Below are 22,114 nucleotides of genomic sequence, written 5' to 3' on the forward strand. Positions count from 1 at the left end.
GGGGAAGGAATACATCACTTTCTTATTCTGTCCTTTCTGAGACCCTAGGACATTGCACTGCATTAAGTGGACGCTCAAACAATGCAGCTACTACTACTACTTATTAGATGGCACTCCTTTAGAAGAGAGAAGGAATAGTACCTGTGCTATAATGATAACTTTTCCCTGAATTATAGATGCCTGTGGATTATAGGTACATCACTTTTAGATTAGATGCAGTATAATATTAACTGGTTTGCACCTCTAGTTCATGCTAAATAGTAGGATCACAAATAGTATAATTCTATTTATTTATATTGATGCTACTGATGCCTGCTTACTTGTTTTGATGTCTGTTTCCCCCCTTCTAGACCGTGAGCCCGTGGTAGGCATGGTTTGTGTCTCTCCGTTGCTGAACTGTACTTTCCAAGCGCTTAGTACAGTGCTCTGTACCCAGTTAGAGCTCAATAAATATGATTGAATGAATGAATGAATCAACATTCCCTGGATGCTGTGAAAATTAATATGGACAACAAAAGGATCTCTTGATCTTGAGTCTCTATTTTGAGCTAGATTTTACACTTTCTCCAACAGGTCCTCTGCAGTGCAAAAAATCAGTCACGTGGAAGAGGTCCATTCAGAGAAACAAGTGAAACCAGTTCCACTGGGGAAGCAAAGTGGGTAGTTTTTGGTTAATTTGTTAAAAGACTCACTGGTGAACTCCATCCAGCACTCTTTGCCTTTCTGTGCTTGGACAGACAAAACTCTCATTATCCTACATTGGAACTGGAGTTTAGGTCCTCATCATCATCAATCGTATTTATTGAGCGCTTACTGTGTGCAGAGCACTGTACTAAGCGCTTAAGGTCCCTTTACAATTATCTGGGGTGGGGTCCACTGATGGGTTAGGGAGCCATACAATAAACAGAGCAGCCCTACAGGTGTACACAAGTCGGCGGAAACCTGAAGGAAATAAGTGGCAGTCGAAAGTAAAGGAGGTACTGGGTCTAAACTGAATATACTCTGTTTTTTTCTGTTTGTTCCCCTTTATGTTTGCTTTGCATAGGGATCTGGGATAAACTCAGTGAGAAATTTGTATTCTCTGAGCTTAGTGATGTGAGGATCGGAAGGAAGGGATTGGATGGTGAAAGGGGGCTAGTGTGGAAGGGCCCAATGCCAATTTTACAGCAAGGTAGAAATTTGTGAGGACTGATAATAACAACAACAATAATAACAATATTTATTAAACACTTACTAGATGCCAAGCAGTGCTGGGGTAGATTGAAGACTGATTGGACACAGTCTCTGTCATACATGGGGAACTTATGATTTTTAAAATCTATTTAATATAAGGGCCTGCATTTATATTGTTTCCCTGTCATTTCCCCTTTTCAAAGACTCTGTATTAAAAACAGTTTAGTAGTCACACATGAGAAACACATGCTTTTCTTCTACCACTGAATCAAAGAGCAAAGACAGAAATTTGTGCCTATATACAGAAATTATTGCCTATATTTAATATCTGCGCATAAGTAAATCCAGGGTCTTTTGTAGACAAAGTCTGTGCTTATTTGTATTTTTTAATGACATTAGGTAAGCGCTTACTATGTGTCGGCATCATACTGAGCACTGATGTAGGTACAAGCTAATCAGATTGGACACAGTTCATGTCCCACATTCATTCACTTACTCAACCATATTTATTGAGCAATTACTGTGTGCACTGTACTATGCATTTGGGAGAGTACAATATAACAATAGACACATTTCCTGCCCACAATGAGCTCAAAGTCTAAATCAAAGATATCATTCAATCCCCATTTTACAGATGAGGTATCTGAGGCACAGAGAAGTTAGATGAGTCACTCAATGGAACACAGCAGACAAATAGAGGAGCCAGGATAAGAACACAGGTCCTGTGACTCCCAGGACTGTGCTCTTTCCACTAAACCATGCTATTTCCCATCACTTTGTATTTTCATCACTTTGAAAGAAAATAGATGAAGGCAAAAAAAAATTACCTTTTCTCCTCTCTCTCCAGGGTCACCCTGATCAATAGAGAAGAGCAGAGATTCAAAGATTCAGAAGTATCACTAAGACATCCAAAGCAAAACGTACACAGTTTAACATCACGGCTTAGGCCCAGAAAATATTAACCTTTAATTAACTTGCACAGACACTGGCTCTGAAAGTTGAGCAGAAATAACTGTTAAAAAATAAGTCTTTCGGATAATAGAAGTAGGTTCTCTTGCTCCTAGACTGGGGAGTCAAGGGAAGGTATAGTTTGTATCGGTTATGTTTTAACTCCAAGGTTGTAGAGAGTGAAGGAGAAAAATCAAATCTCAGAGACCCATATCTACTCCCTCCAGAAGAATGGTGGAAAGATATTTCAGCATCCCTCTCCCTGGAAAGGCTTCTTGTCATTCCAGAATATGTTTACACCGAAGAGCCACTACTTGGGAGCACAATCTTTGACGAGTGAGAAGGAAGGAGCAGAATCCCAGAGTGACTAGAATGCTTTGGAGGGTCTTCCTTTTCCAAAAGCTGGGAAATGTAGCTTAAAAATGAATGATCGGGGAATTCTTGGGGTTGGAAGAAAGTTTCGCTACAGCCTCATTTAGGGCAGAGAAGGAAGAAAAAGGGCCTCAGAATACATACATATCAATCAATGGTATTTATTGAGTACTTACTGTGTGCAGAGCACTGTGCTAAGTGCTCACATTGTGAAACCACTGAATTTGTGGTATGCATGGACAAGAGTCACTCTGCTTTTCTGTTTCTCACCCAAAAAGAGTTGGTTTATGGTAACCTCTGTGTTCTTTTTAATTACTTCCCACTCTAGTTTGGCGGCAGGTCTCTTATCATTCACTAAAACCAGCTTCATGCATTTTTGACCAGTTTCCCTGGTTACCACCATCCCTGCAACTCAAGAATGGTCCTGTGAACCTGACTTTAGCACCAAGTCCCATCATTTACTCTTTTATGTTTGGAAAGGAAAGAGAGCGATGACTGATAGTGGTTCCAAAACACGCTTCCTTTCCTGTTGGGCGAGGAACATGACTATGAATTTTAGAAGTATTTCCTAGGCTCCAGTTCCGTAAATAATAATTAACAGTAATAATACTAATTGTGGTATTTGTTAAGCACTTTCTAGGGGCCAAGAACCATAGTAAATGTTAGCATGGACACAAGATAATCAGGTCCCAAGTGGGGTTCACAGTCCAAGTAGGAGAGAGAGCACTGAATCTCCCATTGTGTTGATGAGGAAACTGAGGCACGGAGAAGGTAAATGATTTGCCCAAAGTCACACAGCAGGCAAGTGGTGAAGCCAGGATTGGAACCCAGGTCATCTGGCTCCTGGGACTACACTCTTTCCACTAGGCCAAACTGCCTCACTCTTATTATTGCAGCTCATTTTAACTCAGAAAGCTGGGCCACCCTTCTCTTTTGTGGGATAACAACAGGGCGGCCTCCATTTTTGCTACTGGAAATATTTTCAACGCAGAGGTTTCGAAACATCTCTGGAGAGTACTAGAAAGCCTTCAGAAAGATTTTCATAGGACACAACTGTCAGACGGGTGGTCGGCAGGTCTGGTTTCTTCCCGACAATCTACAGTGGCCTATCCAAACCAAAGTTAACTGGGAATGTTGACTTTCCAGTGACAATCCAAGGCTCACCAAAAAGGTTCCAGAACCATCCAAAGTTGTAACCTATTTGCTTCTTAGAGCAGATAGAAGCATTGTTATGATACTGGGGGGTGTGGGCGGGGGTCACGTAGATTCATGGACGTAGAGAAGCACCGTGGCCTAATGGATGGGCCCGGGAGTTGGAAGGACCTGGGTTCTAATCCCGGCTCCTCCACTTGTCTGCAGTGTGACCTTGGGTAAGTCACTTTATTTCTCTGTGCCTCAGTTCCCTCATCTGTAAAATGGGAATTGAGACTATGAGCCCCATGTGGGAAGGGAGTGTATCCAACCCGATTTGCTTGTATCTACACCAGCACTTAGAAGAGTGTTTGGCATATAGTAAGCACTTAACAAATACCAAAGTTACGTGGGACAGGGATTGTGTCCAACCTGATTAGCTTGTATCTATCACAGCACCCAGAACAGTGCTTGACACATAGTAAGTGCTTAATAAATATGATTGTTATTATTAGGAAAACATTATTTTGAAATTGGAACAAAGGAGCAGCTTGCATCCCTCTAATCTCTCTAACCACGATGATCTAATCGTTTAAACCGAAAGGCCTTCCCCTAACAAATAGTAACGCACTGTTGGCTGCATAACTGTGTCACTTGTAGATCTGCCCTTGGTTTTATCGGCACTCACCTTAATGCCTGGAATACCGTCCTGCCCCACTGATCCAGGCAAACCCGGTTCCCCCTAGAATAAGAGAGGAAGAGGTTAGCGTGGGAAACAAAACAAAACCTCCACCAGTGACCCCTACTTAATGACTGCCTAGAATTTGGCAGGGAGTCACCTATCCAAAGGAGCCTATAAGGAAAGCATAAATGATATTAAATTAGTATAACAGCATGATAAGTGAAAAGGCTGAAAACATAGCCCTGAACTGGGCCTATGGGAGCTCACTCTCCAACTTGGAGCAGTATTGTTAAACATTCACATCACAGCGGTGAATCATGGCATCCTAAGGCAAGAGTTTGATTATCTACCCCACTGCTCTGAACAGTGCTCGACACATAGCGAGCATTTAACAAATACCATAATTAATTTGAATTAAATTAAGAATAAAACCGAGCCTTTTCAAGCAGGCCAACAGTTTTACCCAAATTCATTCATTCAATCGTATTTATTGAGCGCCTACTGTACTAAGCACTTGGAAAGTACAATACAGCGATAAAGAGAGACAATCCCTGACCACAACAGGCTTACAATCTGGGGGGGGAGAGAGACATCGAAACAAGCAAACAGACAAATGTCACAACACACTGTCTTTCTGAGTGGCTTAACCCAAACCCATCAAGATTTCTATTTTATATGCTGCAAAAAGCTATCAGTAGACTCATGTGTAAATATGAAAGCCCACTTGCTCTCCGAAGGAAAAAAAATAACCATTTAGTCACATATTAGAGTGACATATGAAGAAAATGCAAGGTGAAAGAGTTCTATTTTGTTTATAAAAGTCCAATTCTTATGCCTTGTATAATCTTCCACCCACCTAAACCTGACAATATTTCAAACTCCCAGATGTTGAGGACATTCTACAGGTAGTTTTAAAAGAAAACAGCAGCTGACATCTTAAATGCAGGTAGATTGATGGTGCTTCCTCTACCATACTTTAAACTGCATCTCTATTCCCACTGTATTGCTCCCAAATGACCTTTAGAGTAGTTAGGCTGAAAGTAATTTAGAGTGACTTTTTAGAGTACGGCTTACTGCTTTCAGTTTTCCAAACATGTTTTAGAGCCGTAATATAAAACATTTCTCTAGCCTATTCAACTATTTCAGTTTTCAAGAGTAACGTGCAAGACATATTTAAAGGTCCTCAGAGCTTACAATTTTTCATGAAGAGTTGGTTCAAAACGAACGTAGATCATTTAACAGAACCACTGCAAGCAGCCATTCCAATCACAATTGATTCTCAGTCTGTCACTGATACACCAAAACATTGTGGAATTAAATCTTTAGTAGAAGGCAAGTCCACATTAGCCATGTCAAGATAGATTTGTTTCCTTCTTGTATTGCAGTTTCATTGTTAATGTTAACACCAGAAGAGAAAAACTGTGGAACAAGAAGTCTTGAATTTAAAAAGACATTAGTTGCGTTTTTTTTCCCCAATCCTCTCAGGTCTTTACTCCTTGGATGTTGTACCTAGAAAACAAATCTACAGATGGGCTGAATATAAGAGTTTTGCTAAAAAAAACTGGACATCAGGATCAATCCTAAACTTTATACCTAAACACAGACTGGGCATACACCGATCCCTACTTGGTAACCCCAATATTTGAAGTGAGAAAGAAAAATTGGGGTTAAATGAAGGAAGCTGAAAAGATTAGAAGGGAAAAATCCCATGTCTGGGACATTTATATCTATTTTCTAAAATTTCCTGGAACATCTTGAAAAAAAATTCCAGGGCCATCCTGGATAAAACGAGATATATGGTTGGCTTAATTAGATACTGTAGCTCAGCAGGGAATGAAGTCGTTTTTCAGATAACTATCAATATTTACTTCCTGAAATGAAAGTAAAGCCTTTTAGAATTTCATTTACGTGTCCACAAAATACCAATATTCCACCCAGGCCAAAACAGCTAAATTAGCTATGAGAATGACATGAAGAGTGGTTTTTGAGATATCTTTCACCAAAATACCTAGAATACCTAGTATGCCAAAGCCTGAAGCATCAAATAGGTCAGGGGAAACAGCATTGTCTTACGCTAACCTACTCAACCTGGAGTTTAAAAGACACACTCAATCAATGGTATTTATTGAGTGTTAGCTATGTACAAAGCACTGTACTAAGTGCTTGGGAGTGTACAATACAACGTGAGAAGTGTGACACAGTGGAAAGAGCAAAGGCCTGAGACTCAGAGGATCTTGGTTAAATAAAAATTTCTGGGGCCATTTTTTCAAGGCCTTACACCATTACGGAGAAGCAGCGTGGCTCTGCGGAAAGAGCATGGGCTTTGGAGTCGGAGGTCATGGGTTCAAATCCCGGCTCTGCCACTTGTCAGCTGTGTGACTTTGGGCAAGTCACTTAACTTCTCTGTGCCTCAGTTACCTCATCTGTAAAATGGGGATTAAAACTGTGAGCCCCCCATGGGACAACCTGATCACCTTGTAACCTCCCCAGCGCTTAGAACATGGCTTTGCACATAGTAAGCGCTTAAAAATTACCATCATTATTATTATGAAAGTTGATCTCTTTTCCCCTAATCACCACAAGGACTACAGCTATTATTCCATATGGTGGAACTATGAGATTTTGAGAGGTGCAAAATCTAACAATATTTTCGCAAGATCTTCAGTATTTCCTTTCTGAAGATCCCAGCTACCTTTCAGAGTGGGGTGACCACTAGCAGAAACCCATTGGGTCCGAGTCCCCCATAAAACCAGGAGTGTGGAGGTGTCCCTGCAGCTCTCTCAGGTGGATTCAGACTAAGATGGCCCTATTGTCCGGCAGAAACTTCAGAACTGTTTGACCACTGGGGAGAGAGTGACTATTTGTAAGCAAGATGGTGCCTGGAGCCGTGATAAGGCCAATTCTCCTTCCTACTTAGACTATAAGCCCCATGTGGGACAGGGATTTTGACTTCATTACCTTATATCTACTACCCCCATTCAGTACAGTGCTTGGTACGTAGTGAGTGCTTAACAAGTGCCACAATGATTATTCTTATTAGAATGCCTTCCTCTAACAACTGTACTATATTTTCCACTGGCATCTTGAATTGTCAATTTTTCCATTTATTTTTAAATTTTTTATGGTATTTGTTAAGTGCTTATTATGTGCCAGGCTCTGTATTAAGCATTGGGGTACATACAAATTAATCAGATGGAACACAGTCCCTTGTCCCATGTGGGGCTCACAGTCTCAATCCCCATTTTACAGATGAGATAACTGAGGCACAGGGAAGTGAAGTGTCTCGCCCAAGGTCGCACAGCAGATAAGTGATCAGAGAAGCAGTGTGGCTCAATGGAAAGAGCACGGGCCGTGGCTTGTGGCTCTGTGTGTCCCGGCTCTGCCAAAGCTGTGTGACTTTGGGCAAGTCACTTAACTTCTCTGTGCCTCAGTTAACTCATTTGTAAAATGGGGATTAAGACTGTGAGCCCCCCGTGGGACAATCTGATCACCTTGTAACCTCCCCAGCGCTTAGAACAGTGCTGTGCACATAGTAAGTGCTTAACAAATACCAAAATTATTACTACTGTTATTAAGTGCTGGGGTCAGGATTAGAACCCAGGTCTTTCTGATTGCCAGGCCCTTGGTGTTTCCACTAGGCCATGTTGCTTCTCAGTTGTTTTCAACTTATTGTTTGCTCTGCTTTCTCTCTCTTAGGTTGTGATTCCATGAGGGACATTTACCTCAGAGTTCAATGCAGTGCTTCACACAAAGGTGCTTAATAAATATCAACAAAGAGTACTGTATTTTTTTCTTGCCATTGGAGTATGCTTATTGATGAGATTTATATTCAATCATCAGGCTGACAACTTAAAATATCTCCCTCTTTGAGATACTCTGGTCATGAGTTAATCTTGCCTGGCCATTTATGTCATTTCACATTGCAAATGATATATTAAATTTTTTCCCAAATTACCTAAGGGGTTTATCCAGAATTCACTCTTGTCTAGACTATAAGCTCCTCGGGGGCAGGGAACATGTCTACCAACTCTGTTATATTCTATTCTCCTAAGCTCCTGGAACGGTGCTTTCAATAAATACAACTGATTGATCGATTGAATATGACATTGTACTTGAGATAAACAGAGGTCATAAATAATTATTTGGGACAAGCAACACTGCTGTGTCGAAAAGATCTACATTAGGATTAGGTTCCTTGGAATGGGAAAGTTTACATTCTCTGTTCCAAGCCAAGGGAAAAAAAAAACCCATAAAGTTAAATTAAACCTACGTGGCACCTTTAAAATATGGAAAATCATTCACCAATATTTCCCAGATATATGTAGGAAAAATTTTCAAAATGTTACAGAAATGATGAAAATCAAAACATAAATTCATAAATGAAAAATGTCAGCTCCTTTTCGTAAAATACAAATTAAATTTGATGACCATCATGAGTATATCTGTAACAGTCTTTTCCCTTACTAAGGAAATTGCACATTTCCTTTGTGAAAATAAAAGACCACATACTACAATCTTCATAAGACCATATTTAGAGATGGGAAGTTGCACAGTCCTAAATTAACAGTTTCTCTAAATCTACGTTCTCTTCTCCAAGATCATCCTGTTTTCAAGAAACAAGATGATGGTTTATTCATTAGTTCTATAGGATGACATTCATCTGTGCTGATTTATACTTTTCTGTGTCTAGATGGATAATATATACTGAATGCACACTATATGTTGTTAGCTAAGTTTCTGCAGTCAATTTTATAAGTAAACCTTAAAGCTTCATATTTCTGTTTGCTTCTTATCACGTCACTTTGTTCAACATTTAATCCAGGTCTCACCAACCCTATTTTAATGGAAAAAATGTTCCAGAGACTGCTATTCTGAAGCTGCCTGTGAAATTGAGATTAAACGTTAACCAAACCTGCTCGGTGAGCAGGAATCAATACCTGGCCCATACCTTAATTGTAAAACTTTTAGATTATATGCTGCATGTACACACACACAAAATCCCATGGTCACCTAACAGAGTTCACTATGGCAAAGATTGAAAGAGATATCGGGTATGAGGGTGATTATTTTGAGCTGCAGAAAAATACACTAGGGCTCTGATTTACGATCATTCATGTCACGAGTCATAGATGAAAGCAGGGTTCTGAGCTCTGAGATTAGCAGGTATTAAACCAGTGGGCAAGCCATCAACCACCCCTGACAGTTTGCCAATTCAATATTTTGCATGGATTTCACCGAAGAGATGATGAAAGGAATACTTTTTTTTACCGGTTTGTCAAATTCACACCTCCACAGAAGGTAAAATGCTATTCTGTGTGTATATCATATTTTTTAAAAAAGAGGATTATGCATCGACAGGGAGAAAAACAAATCATAGTAAGATTACTGTAAACTTGCTGTCCAAATGATCTGACTTGTACTTCCCAAGTGCTTAGTACAGTGCTCTGCACATAGTAAGTGCTCAATAAATGCAATTGAACGAATATAGTGCAATACAATTAGAGTCCAATTTTTCTCCTCTCTAAATACAGCGGGAGAGAAGCCGTGTGGTCCTGTGGAAAGAGCATGGGCCTGGGAGTAAAAAGACCTGGGTCATAATCCTGGTCCCACCATGTACTTGGTGTGTAACCTTCCACAGGTCACTTAACTTCTCTGAGCCTCAGTTCCCTCATCTGCAAAATGGGGATTCAATTTCCATCCTCCCTCCTATTTACAATGTGATCCCCATGTGGGACCTCATGATATTGTATCTACCCCAGCCCTCAGTACAGTGCTTGGCACATAGTATTTATAAACCACAGTTATTATATAATAATAATAATAAAGGCATTTATTAAGCACTCACTATGTGCTAAGCACTTTTCTAAGCGCTGGGGAGGTCACAAGGTGATCAGGTTGTCCCACGTGGGGCTCACAGTCTTAGTCCCCATTTTACAGTGGCGGGGCCGTGATTTGAACCCATGACCTCTGACTCCAAAGCCCGTGCTCTTTCCACTGAGCCCCACTGCTTCTCTCATATAGAGTTGTGGAAGGTGGCATCACGTGTCAAAACAGTGCTCACCATCTTGCTTATCAGGGATGAAAATATTTAATTTTTAAATTCAGGTTTGGTAGTTGACTCTCAATGAGATTATTTTTATAGCATTGCATTTTCCCAAACACTTAATGTACTGTTCTGCACACAGTAAATAGTATTGATTGACTGATTGAGTCACTAGAGCTGCCTAACAAATGGAGGCAAAATCGCCCCATCACCCTTGTACCATACCTCTCCAAACTCCGTTAGCGAGTTGTCTACACCTTCTATCTCAAGTTTCTCTCCTCCAGTACTTTATTTGACCCCTCCAATATGGTTTCTGTTCCCTTCACTACACAGAAACCTTCCTCTCAAAGGTCACAGATGATCTCCTTGTTTCCAAAGCCAATGGCCCCTACTCCTAAACCTCTTTGACCTCTCAGCTGCCTTCGACACTGTGGACCTCCCCACCCACTTCTCCTGGAACCATTTTCTAACCTCGGCTTCACTGACACTGTCCTCTCCTGGTTGTCCTCCTATCTCTCTGACTGCTCATTCTCAGTCTCTTCTGCGGAGTCCTCCTCTGCCTCCCACCCCTTAACTGCGGGGGTTCGTCAAGGTTTAATTCTGGGTCCCCTTCTAATCTCTATCTACTCCCACTCCCTTGGAGCACTCATTCGCTCACATGGTTCCTACCACCTCTATGCAGGTGATTCTCAAATCTCCATCTCTAGCCCTGATCTCTCTCCTTCTATGCAGTCTCTTATTTCCTCCTGCTTTCAAGACATCTATACTTGGATGTCCCGGCATCGTCTCAAGCTTAACAGGTCAAAAACAGAACTCCTTATCTTCCCACCCAAATCCTGTTCTTCCCCTGACTTTCCCATCACTGTAGATGGCATCACCAATCTTCCTGTCTCACAAACCTGCAACCTTAGCATTATCTTTGACTCCACTCTCTCATTCAACCCATATATTCAATCCCTCACTTAATTCTGTCAGTTCAATCTCCACCACGTCACTAAAATCCGTCCTTTCCTCTCCATGCAAACTGTTACCACATTAATGCAAGCACTTATCCTAACCCACTGGATTAGTGTAACAGCCTCCTTGCTGACCTCCCTGCCTCCTGCTTCTCCCCACTTCAGGCTATACTTCACTCTGTTGCAGGATCATTTTTCTACAAAAATGTTCAGTCCACATTTCCCCACTCCTCAAGAACCTCCAGTGGTTGCCACTTGAATGCCCGGGTGTCTTTTCCTGATCCTTTATCAGCATTTCTTGTCCCATTGGTATGACTGTAAGTTCACTGTGCGCAGGGAATGTGTCCATTTATTGTTGTATTGTACTCTCCCAAGTGCTTAGTCCAGTGCTGTGCACACAATAAGTGCTCAATAAATGGCTGAATGAATAAACCATCTCTACATCAAAGAGAAACTCCTTACGAATAACTTTAAAGCACTCAATCACCTTGCTGACTCCTACCTCACTTCACTACTCTCCTACTGCAATCCAGGCCACACATTTTGCTCCGCTAGTGCCAACCTACTCACTGTACCTCGATCTCATATATCTCGGCACAAACTTCTCGCTCACATCCTGCCTCTGGCCTGGAACGCCCTCCCTCTTCGTAACCGACAGACAATTACTCTCCCCACTTCAAAGCCTTATTGAAGGTACATCTCCTCCAAGAAGCCTTCCCTGAATAAGCCTTCTTTCCCTTTTCTTCCACTCCCTTTAGTGACACCTTGACTTGCCCCCTTTATTCATCCCTCTCCTAGCCCCACAGTACTTATGTATATAACCATAATTTATTTATATTAATGTCTGTCTCCTCCTCTAGACTGTAGGCTCATTGTGGTCAGGGAATGTGTCTGTCATATTGTTCTATTGTACTCTCCCAAGTGCTTAGTACAGTGCTCTGCACACAATACGTGCTGTATAAATACAATTGATTGATTGATTGGGACAAACAGTAATTTATAGGTCACTTTGTTTATGACCAGCTTTGGGATGGCTCCTTTATTTTATATTTAAATAATGGTGAAGGCTTGACTCCCATACAATAGCAATTCAAACCAAACCTTTCAGATATTTACTAAATGAAGGAAGGTAGCAAAAGTCAAAACACAACACATGCTCCTTGATATACTCGCATTAAAAACGTCTTTGCCCACATTGTTGTATTGTACTCTCCTAAGTGCTTAGTAAGCACTTAGTACAGTGCTCTGCACACAGTAAGTGCTCAATAAATATGATTGAATGAATACAGTGCTTTGCACACAGTAAGCACTTAAAAAATATGATCGAATGAATGAAGAAACCTGATTTCCATTTTACCATTCTGTGAAGGTAAAAAAAAAAAATGTCATTCCTGGACCCATCCAATGGCCCAGTCATTCATTCAGTCATATTCACTGAGCACTTACTGTGTGCAGAGCATTGTAGGAAGCGCTTCTGCACATCTCCAAGCAGGATGCTTGGACAAATGTTTTCATTTCAAGATATCTTAGTGCATTCTCCGAGCTGTCATCGTTCAGAAATATGAATGCTGAATTGAAGCAGCATTTTTAACATGCTCTCCATAGCTGAAACACGAGTTAATTAGCTTTGTAGTGATAAGCTCAGGATTTCCCCAAATAGGGTCCTAGAAAACTCACCATTTGTCCATCCGTTCCTGGCACACCAGGAGCTCCAAGAGAACCCTGGGAGAAAACAAGAGACTGGGTTTAGAGGGTTCAATGGGTTCATTTCTTTGAATCACATCAGCTACACATTTGCCTACTTAACAACTGTAGTGCTCAAGGTCTACATTCCATGTCAATCAAGAATTAATTTCTTGTTTGAAATAGTTTACTTTCCCTATCCACTTAAACATGGCCTTCTGTTCTGGGAATCAGCCTAGCGCTGCCAATTTCCTGCTCAGTCCTCCTAATTCAGCTGAACGATGGCAAGATTGAACCCTATGTGCTTTCTCTAGAAATCAGCAAATTAAATCTATTACTGTCCTTATTTCTTGACTACTGAGCCTTATTATTTCCACTGAATTTAGTAGGTGTCCCTCTTATGGTCAAAAACATCACATCTTGAAGTCACAATCCAAACAACCAATTGTTAGCAATGGCAACTCGGTCTGGCAATACTGATCCCCACAACTCTTTTTAAATTGCATGGAGCTTAAGTTGCAGCAATCAAAATGTAGCATTTGACCAAATAAAGAACCAGTGCCAAGAAAAAAAGTAAAAAATCAAAGAGAAATTAACATGGAAACATTAGCGGTGGACCTTAGAATGATGTATTACAAATACATGCATAAATATATAAAATATAGATTTGTGATATACTGGAAACTTTTTGGATTCTCAAATGCCAAAATTGAGTGAGGGAATGCTGGGTTGGCATTTTCCTGTGCCCTGGTCATTTTAGCCAACTGACCGGTTATTGCTATTGACTTTCTGAAATATAAAGTCTCAATTTAGATGACTGGAATCAGAATTTATCTTCCTAGGAAGGATTCAAGAGATGAGAAGGGAAAATTTCGAGACTGTACTGGTTGACTAATTATGTAGCGTGCAGGAAAAATAACCAGATTCAGATGAACGTACCTTCTTTTCAAAACAAGTTACTCTCAGGCTCTGGGCAAACCTTTTTACCCACAGTCTGAACATGCTCTAGTTGTACTGTAAAGAGCCAGCTGATTTTTCTTAGTCAACATTACAATTAATAAAATAAAACTACCTTTGAATTTAAAATGTGATTAATCTTGCAGTAGAATATGAGCCTTCAAATTACATCAATGTAAAAATGATTTACAACCCATATTGATTAAGTGTACTATCTAAGGAGTAATTTTATCCTGGCTGTGTGTGGATTGGGAAAACTTTACAATTTCACATTGTGTTTATTACAAGCATGATTACTAAGAACAGTTTCCCTCCACTTATAGTCTCACCCATTAGCTTGCACGATCTTTTGGCTCAAAGATTATTCCAACAAATGCCAGTGGACCAATGATTGAAAATAAAAATTGTGTCCTAGACATTCTTCGGAGATATCAGAACAGGGAACATTTTTTTTTTTAACTTGTGATGATACTACTCTTTTTCTAGTCTCCTTGGTTCTTTCTTTCACATTAAGCCTATTTTCTGTCCAATATGACAGTTTCTTTCATCTTTTGAAAGCATATTAAATTTTTTGGCCTCGGCGGTTTTGGGATAAGACCCTGGGAATGAGCCACCTCTTTGCTTTTATTACTGACTTATTTAGTACTTTAATAATGGTGGTTCCCTCCCTTATACTGGACAGTGGGTTCTGATGAGTATAAATAATGATGAAAGCACTCACAGGCAGTCTTATCTCAAGTTACCTTAGCAACAGAAAGAAACAGATAGGTCACCGAGTACGGCAACCAAGCCCTATTTATCAGGAACACCTACATCTTCTGCTTCTTCTGGTCAGTTTTGGGTCACCTGGCATGGATATAATTGAATAAGAACATGCCTTCAATCTGAAACTCAGTCTCACCTCTCTGTGTCTTATGATTTTACCAGCAGTTGAATAGGAAAAGTATGATGATCCTTCAGACCCCAACTTTAGCAGACCGATTGAAAGCAGTTTGTTTTGAATTGCTTGAATTTCTTAGAGTGGAGCGAATTAGCAGTCTTAGGACTCCTATTATGCAAATGTATTTTAGGAGAACAGAATTCACTGACAAAGCTAACTGCTTCAGTGTGATTTACTTTACAGCAGGTAATTCCACCCATCTCTCCTGCTTTTCAGTTTGGGCCTATGAAATATAATAACGTTTACACCATTGTTGTTTAGACTATACCTTTTGTCCAGGAGGTCCCTGAGGTCCCTGAAAATGGAAAACAATTCAATTAGCATAATAATGTAGCCAATTTAAGCTTAAATGACCAACTGAAACTCTTCAATTGTATAAGCCTTCCTATGCTGGAATGAAACCGACCGGTGCTTTGAATACCAAAGCAAATGAAAACTTGGTGTCAAAATATACAATGGACCTTTTCTTCTCTTCTCTTAAATGACATTAAACAAACACCATAGGATTCTCTGACTTTTCTCTTTAAAAAAAAATTTGGCTATTTCAGCCTATATGCTTCTTGGCCAAGTACCTGCAAATCCATCAATCATATTTATTGAGCGCTTACTGTGTGCAGTGTACTGTTCTAAGAACTTGGGAGAGTACGATATAACAGAAGTGGTAGACATGTTCCCTGCCCACAATGAGCCTACAGTCTAGAGTGGTAAATCTATCTATAATGTCAACATCATTCAGAACGTTAGAGACAATTCAGTTCCCAGAATTGGTTGAAAGGCAACTATGTTTCCACATGAAAGAACCTCATTTCATCAATCAGAAAATCATTCAGTTTGAGTGCTTACTGTGTGCAGAGCACTGTACTAAGCAATAGGAAAAGTACCATAGTGGATAGAGCATGGGCCTGAGTCAGAAGGTTATGGTGTTCTAAACCCGGCTCCGCCACTTGTCTGCTATGTGACCTTGGGCAAATCACTTCACTTCTCTGTGCGTCAGTTACCTCATCTGTAAAATGGGGATTGAGACTGTGAGCCCTGTGTGAGACAGGGACTATGTCCAACCCAATATGCTTGCATACACCTCAGTGCTTAGTACAGTGCCTGGCACAGAATAAGCGCTTAACAAATACCATGGAAAAAAACCATAATTATCACAATAAAACAGAGTTGGTAGACACGCTCGCTCCCTGCTCATATTATTCCTTCAGCCTCATCATGCATCTATGCTTAGGGTTGGCTCTGGCCCCTCTAGACTGTAAACTTCTTGTGGGCAATGTGTCCACCGTTTTTGTTCCAGTGTACTCCCCCATGTGCTTAGTACAGTGCTCTGCACACAGTAAATGCTCAATAAATGCCACTGATTGATGGATTAGTCTAACTTGTTTCATTTGGCTTGTTTCCTCAGAGATAAGGATAATGATTTCTTTAATGGTGGTTTGTCGTCTTGTATTTCTAATTGGTCTCTTCAAGCTTTTCTTCCCCTCTGAACACATTCCGGAAAGTCTGGCTCACTCAAACAGTCACCCAGGGCCCCAGTGTCCAAGAAAAAATAAAATGGTTTAATTTACCTCTCCATTTTAATAATAACTCTGGGAGAAAAGCAGGGGGCCTGTGACCCGATTTATGGGGACGTTATTTCAAGTCTGGGAAGGTTAAGCACTTTGTTTACAATCACTCAGCAAGTCCGAGTGGAACTGGGAACAGAAGCCAGGTCTCTGAACATTGCTGCCTTTTCATGAGATGGCTAATCAATCGATTATATTTACTGTGCACTTACTGTGTACAGGGCACTGTACTAAGCACTTGGAAGAGTACAGTATACGCAGAGTTGGTTAGAAATGTTCCCTGCCCACAGCGAGCTAAGTTTTGTTTTATACTAATGTCTCCTTCCAGAGTGCAAATTACTTCAGGTAGGACTGAAGTTGCCAAGGAAGGAAAGGAGAATAAACTACTAAGATTTTAAAAAATGAATTTTATAAATAAGGCCCACAGTTCAGATAGTGGCACAGATGCCCGAGGATGGGAGTTTAACCTCTCTATCTATTTCATTTTGCTAGAGCTGGGTTAAGTTTTGACAGTTGATTTTTCTTATAATATCCACTAAAACGGAAACCACCTATGAAAAATTACATGGAAATAGAATTTGAGGTGCGATTTTATTTGCACTAGTCAGAAATTCAGTTTCCTACACTAGCACACTTCCCCTTGTAAATATACTGTTCATTACAATAAGGCCTTTCATTTCATGATCCTACAAACCTCTGGCAACAGAACCTTTCATTTGAAAAATTAGACTTCAATATATTATAATAGAATGGACTTCTGTGAAACTGAAGATCAACACATTTGGAATTTTCTATTCTGGCTTTCACAGAGGTAAAGAGAAGCTGTTCAAAAGAAAGAAAGGTGAATGTAATATCTGTCAGGGACTGTGTCTGACCTGATTGACTCAAATGAAGGCAGGCAGTTCATTTTAATTCATAATTAATGTTAATTCTTAATCGTCATAATCTGATTTGTTATTTGCAAATCTCAGATGGAGAAATTAAGGATTTTCATTCATTATAACTTGATTCTTAGTCAACCAATTGTTTGGGGCACCAATATCCATGATAAACCTATTGCCATAAAATTTCAATATATTTTTGTCCTGGGAAAGACTTCCTTAGTCTAAGGCAGAAAAGCAAATAGTCTGGATTTTTCTTTTGTTCCTTTGAGATGGTAGAGAAGGACCTTCTAGCTTAAGAGTTTAAATAAACCTGTCTCATCTCTAATCTAATGTAAGATTGTTATGGGCAGGTAACATAGCTGCTAATTCTGTTGTATTGTACTCGCCCAAGCCCTTAGTACAGTTCTCTGCACCTAGTAGGCCCTCAATACATATCATTGATCGAGTGGTTGATTGATTGAAGATGGGTTCCTGATAAGAAACCATGTCTGTGATCGAGGGAAGATGCATTGGTCAGCCTAAATCCTAAATCAGATGAAAATTTGAAAGACAATTTACTTTTAACCAAGTCAAAATACTGAGCTGAACACAACTGGTGGGTATTTTTGACCTATCAGAAAGAGGGGAAACTTTGATACTGCCATGAATGACAGTGAAATTTTCCCTTCATTGTCATTACACAGTAGGCCAATGTGTGCTCACTTAAGTCCTTCACAGAAACATTTTTTTAAATAACATTTGGAGGTGAATGGAATGTCAAGTGGAGAATATATTTTTTAAGATGTCATTTCTACTATTTTATTTCAAATAATAGAGGGCATTTGATCAGCAGGGAAATTTAGCTTGCCAACTTTGAGTTCTGAGAATTTGAGACCAGGCTACAGTCCTACTCTTTATCAAGCTACAGGGACCTTTCTCTTTATCCCTGTGAAGAAGTGGAGTTTGTGCCACTCACATACAACACAAATATGTATCCTCTTCCTGTGGCCCTTGCTCAGAAAACAGTACAAAGGAATGAAATACAGAACAACAATCTATATGCATGAGGCAGCTGGAAGCACTGAATTACTGAGAATATTTTAGCTTTTCAGATTCCCAATATTAGGATTATCACTGCTCTGTTTTAAGGAGACAGTTATAACTCCAAGAATAAAACTCTATACTTGTTGAGTGCTTAGACTGTTGGTTTGTTAGAGTGAGATTCATTCAACTGTATTTATTGAGCGCTTACTGCGTGCAGAGCACTGTACTAAGCACTTGGGAAGAATACAATATAACAATAGATATGTCTACACATGAGCAGAAATGGCTGGCTACAAATCCTGGGAACAGGTCATTTTCCCATTGTCAATTCTGCACTTGCTGATGCAGCAACTGATTTAATTTTCTGCTTATGATCTGCTCATTTTATTGTTTTTCCCTGCATTTGTTCTTAATCTGAGTCCCTCTAAGACAAGAAACAGACTGACAAACAGCAAAACAATGTCACTCAAAACACACACCATTCTTGTCACTCAAGTCAAATATTACAGAATCTTCTTGACAGAAAATGGCTCATTGATTTTGTCCTTGCTGTAGGGCTGAAGGTTGGAAAGAAATTTATTATTTCCAGTTGCAGGAACAGCAATGGCCTGATGGACTAACTATGGAACTGATATTTGTAAAGAAAAAAATAACATTTTGGAGATAAAGAAGTAACTGTGAAGTGAAGCAGTGGTTGCCAGGCCAAAGACTAATGAGTTCTGTATTTCCTTTGGAATACGGGGCCCCATTAATTCAGGGGATAATAAGGGATGGATAGAGAGTAGAAGAAATAACCCTAAAACTTAACAGGACAATCAACCAGCAAAGAACTATAGGAGTGAATACAGGAAAAATCTACAATGCACAGCTGAAAGGTCATGGACACTGAATTTTTCCCTGAGTTCTTATGCATGAAGATACTACTATTAATAAAATGATAATAATAATAACTGTGGTATTAAAGCACTATACTAAGCACTGGGATGGATACAAGCAAATTGGGTTGGACATAGTCCCTGCCCTAAGTGGGGCTCACAGTCTCAATCCCCATTTTACAGATGAGGTAACTGAGGCACAGAGAAGTGAAGTGATTGCACAAGGTCACACAGCAGACGAGGGGCGGAGTTGGGATTAGAACCCATGACCTCTCAACTCCCAGGCCTGTGCTCTATCCACTACACCGTGCTGCTTCTGGGTTAAATGTATTGGAGAGAGTAGGAAATTCAAACACCTAATCCACCAAGATTTAAACGAGTTCAAAAACCAAGTCATGGAAATTTGTCATACTTCAGAGAGAATCATTCAGGGTGTATTTGTTTTACATTTCCAATTCTATTCAGATGTTTTATGAACAATGAAATGTAAGAAACAAATCCTGGCCATTATTTTATGCATGTCTGGTGTGTAATGCAGGTGGTATGTTTTATGAGAGTCAGATTTCCTAGATCAAGGGTTTGGAAGTGCCAGATTAGAAACTGCAGTGAAAACTGCCTTGGACAAGAGAGGGCTTGTTGAAACATTTTCAAGATAAAAAAAAAGAAAAAAAATAGAAATCATTTGGTAAACCCATAGCCAGCTGGAACACAGTTTGGGGACTGGGCTGGTGACATCATAACACCATGATGTCATGCGAGCCCCAGGGAGGGGCACTTTTGTCCCAGCTCTTTACCCCCTGTCCCTGTAGACCCCTCACTCCAGCTTGGGTTTGGGGCTCCCTCGGGTTGCAGTTATGCCCCGGGCCAGGAGAGTCATTCAATAATATGTTGGCGACTTGTACTTCCCAAGCGCTTAGTACAGTGCTCTGCACACAGCAAGCACTCAATACGACTGAATGAATGAATGAAATTACTCTCAGACAGTTACTCTCCCCAACTCCAAAACCTTATTCAATTCAATCCATTCATTCAGTCGTATTTATTGAGTGCTTCCTGTGTGCAAAGCACTGTACTAAGCGCTTGAAGTTACATCTCCTATAAGAGACCCTTCCTAAGCCCCTCTTTCCTCTTCTTCCACTCCCTTCTGCATCACCCTGACTTGCTCCCCTTTATTCATTCACCCTTCCAGCTCCATTGGACTTATGTACATAGCTGTCATTTATTTATGTCTATTAATGTCTGTCTCCCCTTCTAGTCTGTAAGCTCGTTGTGGGCAGGAAATGTGTCCATTTATTGTTGTAGTGTACTCTCCCAAGGGCTTAGTACAGTGCTCTGCACATAGTAAGCGCTCAATAAATATGATTGACTGACCAGAAGGGAAGCAGCTCTGTCCTCATACTGGCTAGAATCCCAGATGACCTTAGACCATTCCAGCTCAGGTTGGATTTTCTCCCTCAGGTAAATAATAATAATAATAATAATGGCATTTATTAAGTGCTTACTATGTGCAAAGCACTGTTATAAGCGCTGGGGGGAGGATACAAGGTGATCAGGTTGTCCCACGGGGGCTCACAGTCAATCCCCATTTTACAGATGAGGTAACTGAGGCACAGAGAAGTGAAGTGACTTGCCCAAAGTCACCCAGCTGACAATTGGCGGAGCTGGGATTTGAACCCATGACCACTGACTCCAAAGCCCATGCTCTTTCCCCTGAGCCACGCTGCTTCTCTATGCACCTGCTTCTCAGGTGCTCTCTAATAATGATGATAATAATAATAACAATGATAATGACGACTTTGGTACCTGTTAAGCTTCTAGACTGTGAGCCCACTGTTGGGTAGGGACTGTCTCTATATGTTGCCAACTTGTACTTCCCAAGCGCTTAGTACAGTGCTCTGCACACAGTAAGCGCTCAATAAATACAATTGATTGATTGATTAAGCGCTTACTATGAGCCAAGCACCATTCTAAGTGCTGGGGTAGATGCAATTTAATCAGGTTGGACACAGTCCCTGTCCCGCAGAGGAATCACAGTCTAAGTAGGAGGGAGTAATAGTAACCCCCATTTTACAGATGAGGAAAGTGAGGCACAAAGAAGTGAAATGAAGGTCATGCCGGTATTAGAACCCAGGTCCTCTAACTCCTAGGCCTGTTGTTCTTTCCATTAGGCCACACTGCTTCTCTAGCCCCTATGCTGTCCTGCTTCCCAGTGCAAAACTGCTTTCTGGCCTAGAGCAGGGTTGTAGTGAATGGAGAAATACTATTGGCATTTATTAAGTGTTTACTATGTGCAAAGCACTGTACTAAGCACTGGGGAAGACGCAGGAGCAAGAATTAGACAAGAGTCCCTAACGGAGCTAGCTTCTGCGGCCAGGATATTACTTTCTGCCATTGTTTTCCAATTATAATAATAATAATATAATAATGATGGCATTTATTAAGCACTTACTATGTGCAAAGCACTGTTCTAAGCGCTGGGGAGGTTACAAGGTGATCAGTTGTCCCACGGGGGGCTCACAGTTTTAATCCCCATTTTATAGGTGAGGTAACTGAGGCACAGAGAAGTTAGATGACTTGCGCAAAGTCACACAGCTGACAATTGGCGGAGCCGGGACTTGAACCCATGACCCCAAGCCCGTGCTCTTTCTACTGAGCCACGCTGCTTCTCCTAATCACCTGTATATATGTATATATGTTTATACATATTTATTACTCTATTTATTTATTTATTTATTTTACTTGTACATACCTATTCTATTTATTTTATTTTGTTAGTATGTTTGGTTTTGTTCTCTGTCTCCCCCTTTTAGACTGTGAGCCCACAGGGACTGTTTCTATATGTTGCCAACTTGCACTTCCCAAGCGCTTAGTACAGTGCTCTGCAC

The 22,114-nt window shown here is 40.5% G+C and overlaps 1 protein-coding gene across 2 annotated transcripts in view; it reads right to left on the reverse strand.

The window, feature by feature from the left end:
- The window catches only part of COL25A1 (collagen type XXV alpha 1 chain), a 561,710-nt gene that overhangs the window by 100,521 nt on the left and 439,075 nt on the right, over positions 1 to 22,114 (reverse strand). For both annotated transcript variants that reach the window (XM_038755133.1, XM_038755134.1), the window contains exons 11-14: positions 15,154 to 15,180; positions 12,983 to 13,027; positions 4,313 to 4,366; positions 2,001 to 2,027 (exon numbers count right to left, since the gene is read on the reverse strand). In XM_038755133.1, coding sequence (XP_038611061.1) covers positions 2,001 to 2,027; positions 4,313 to 4,366; positions 12,983 to 13,027; positions 15,154 to 15,180 — 153 coding nt within the window. The remainder of the gene's footprint in view (positions 1 to 2,000; positions 2,028 to 4,312; positions 4,367 to 12,982; positions 13,028 to 15,153; positions 15,181 to 22,114) is intronic.

Source organism: Tachyglossus aculeatus, chromosome 12 (assembly GCF_015852505.1).
Source record: "Tachyglossus aculeatus isolate mTacAcu1 chromosome 12, mTacAcu1.pri, whole genome shotgun sequence".
Taxonomy (NCBI): domain Eukaryota; kingdom Metazoa; phylum Chordata; class Mammalia; order Monotremata; family Tachyglossidae; genus Tachyglossus; species Tachyglossus aculeatus.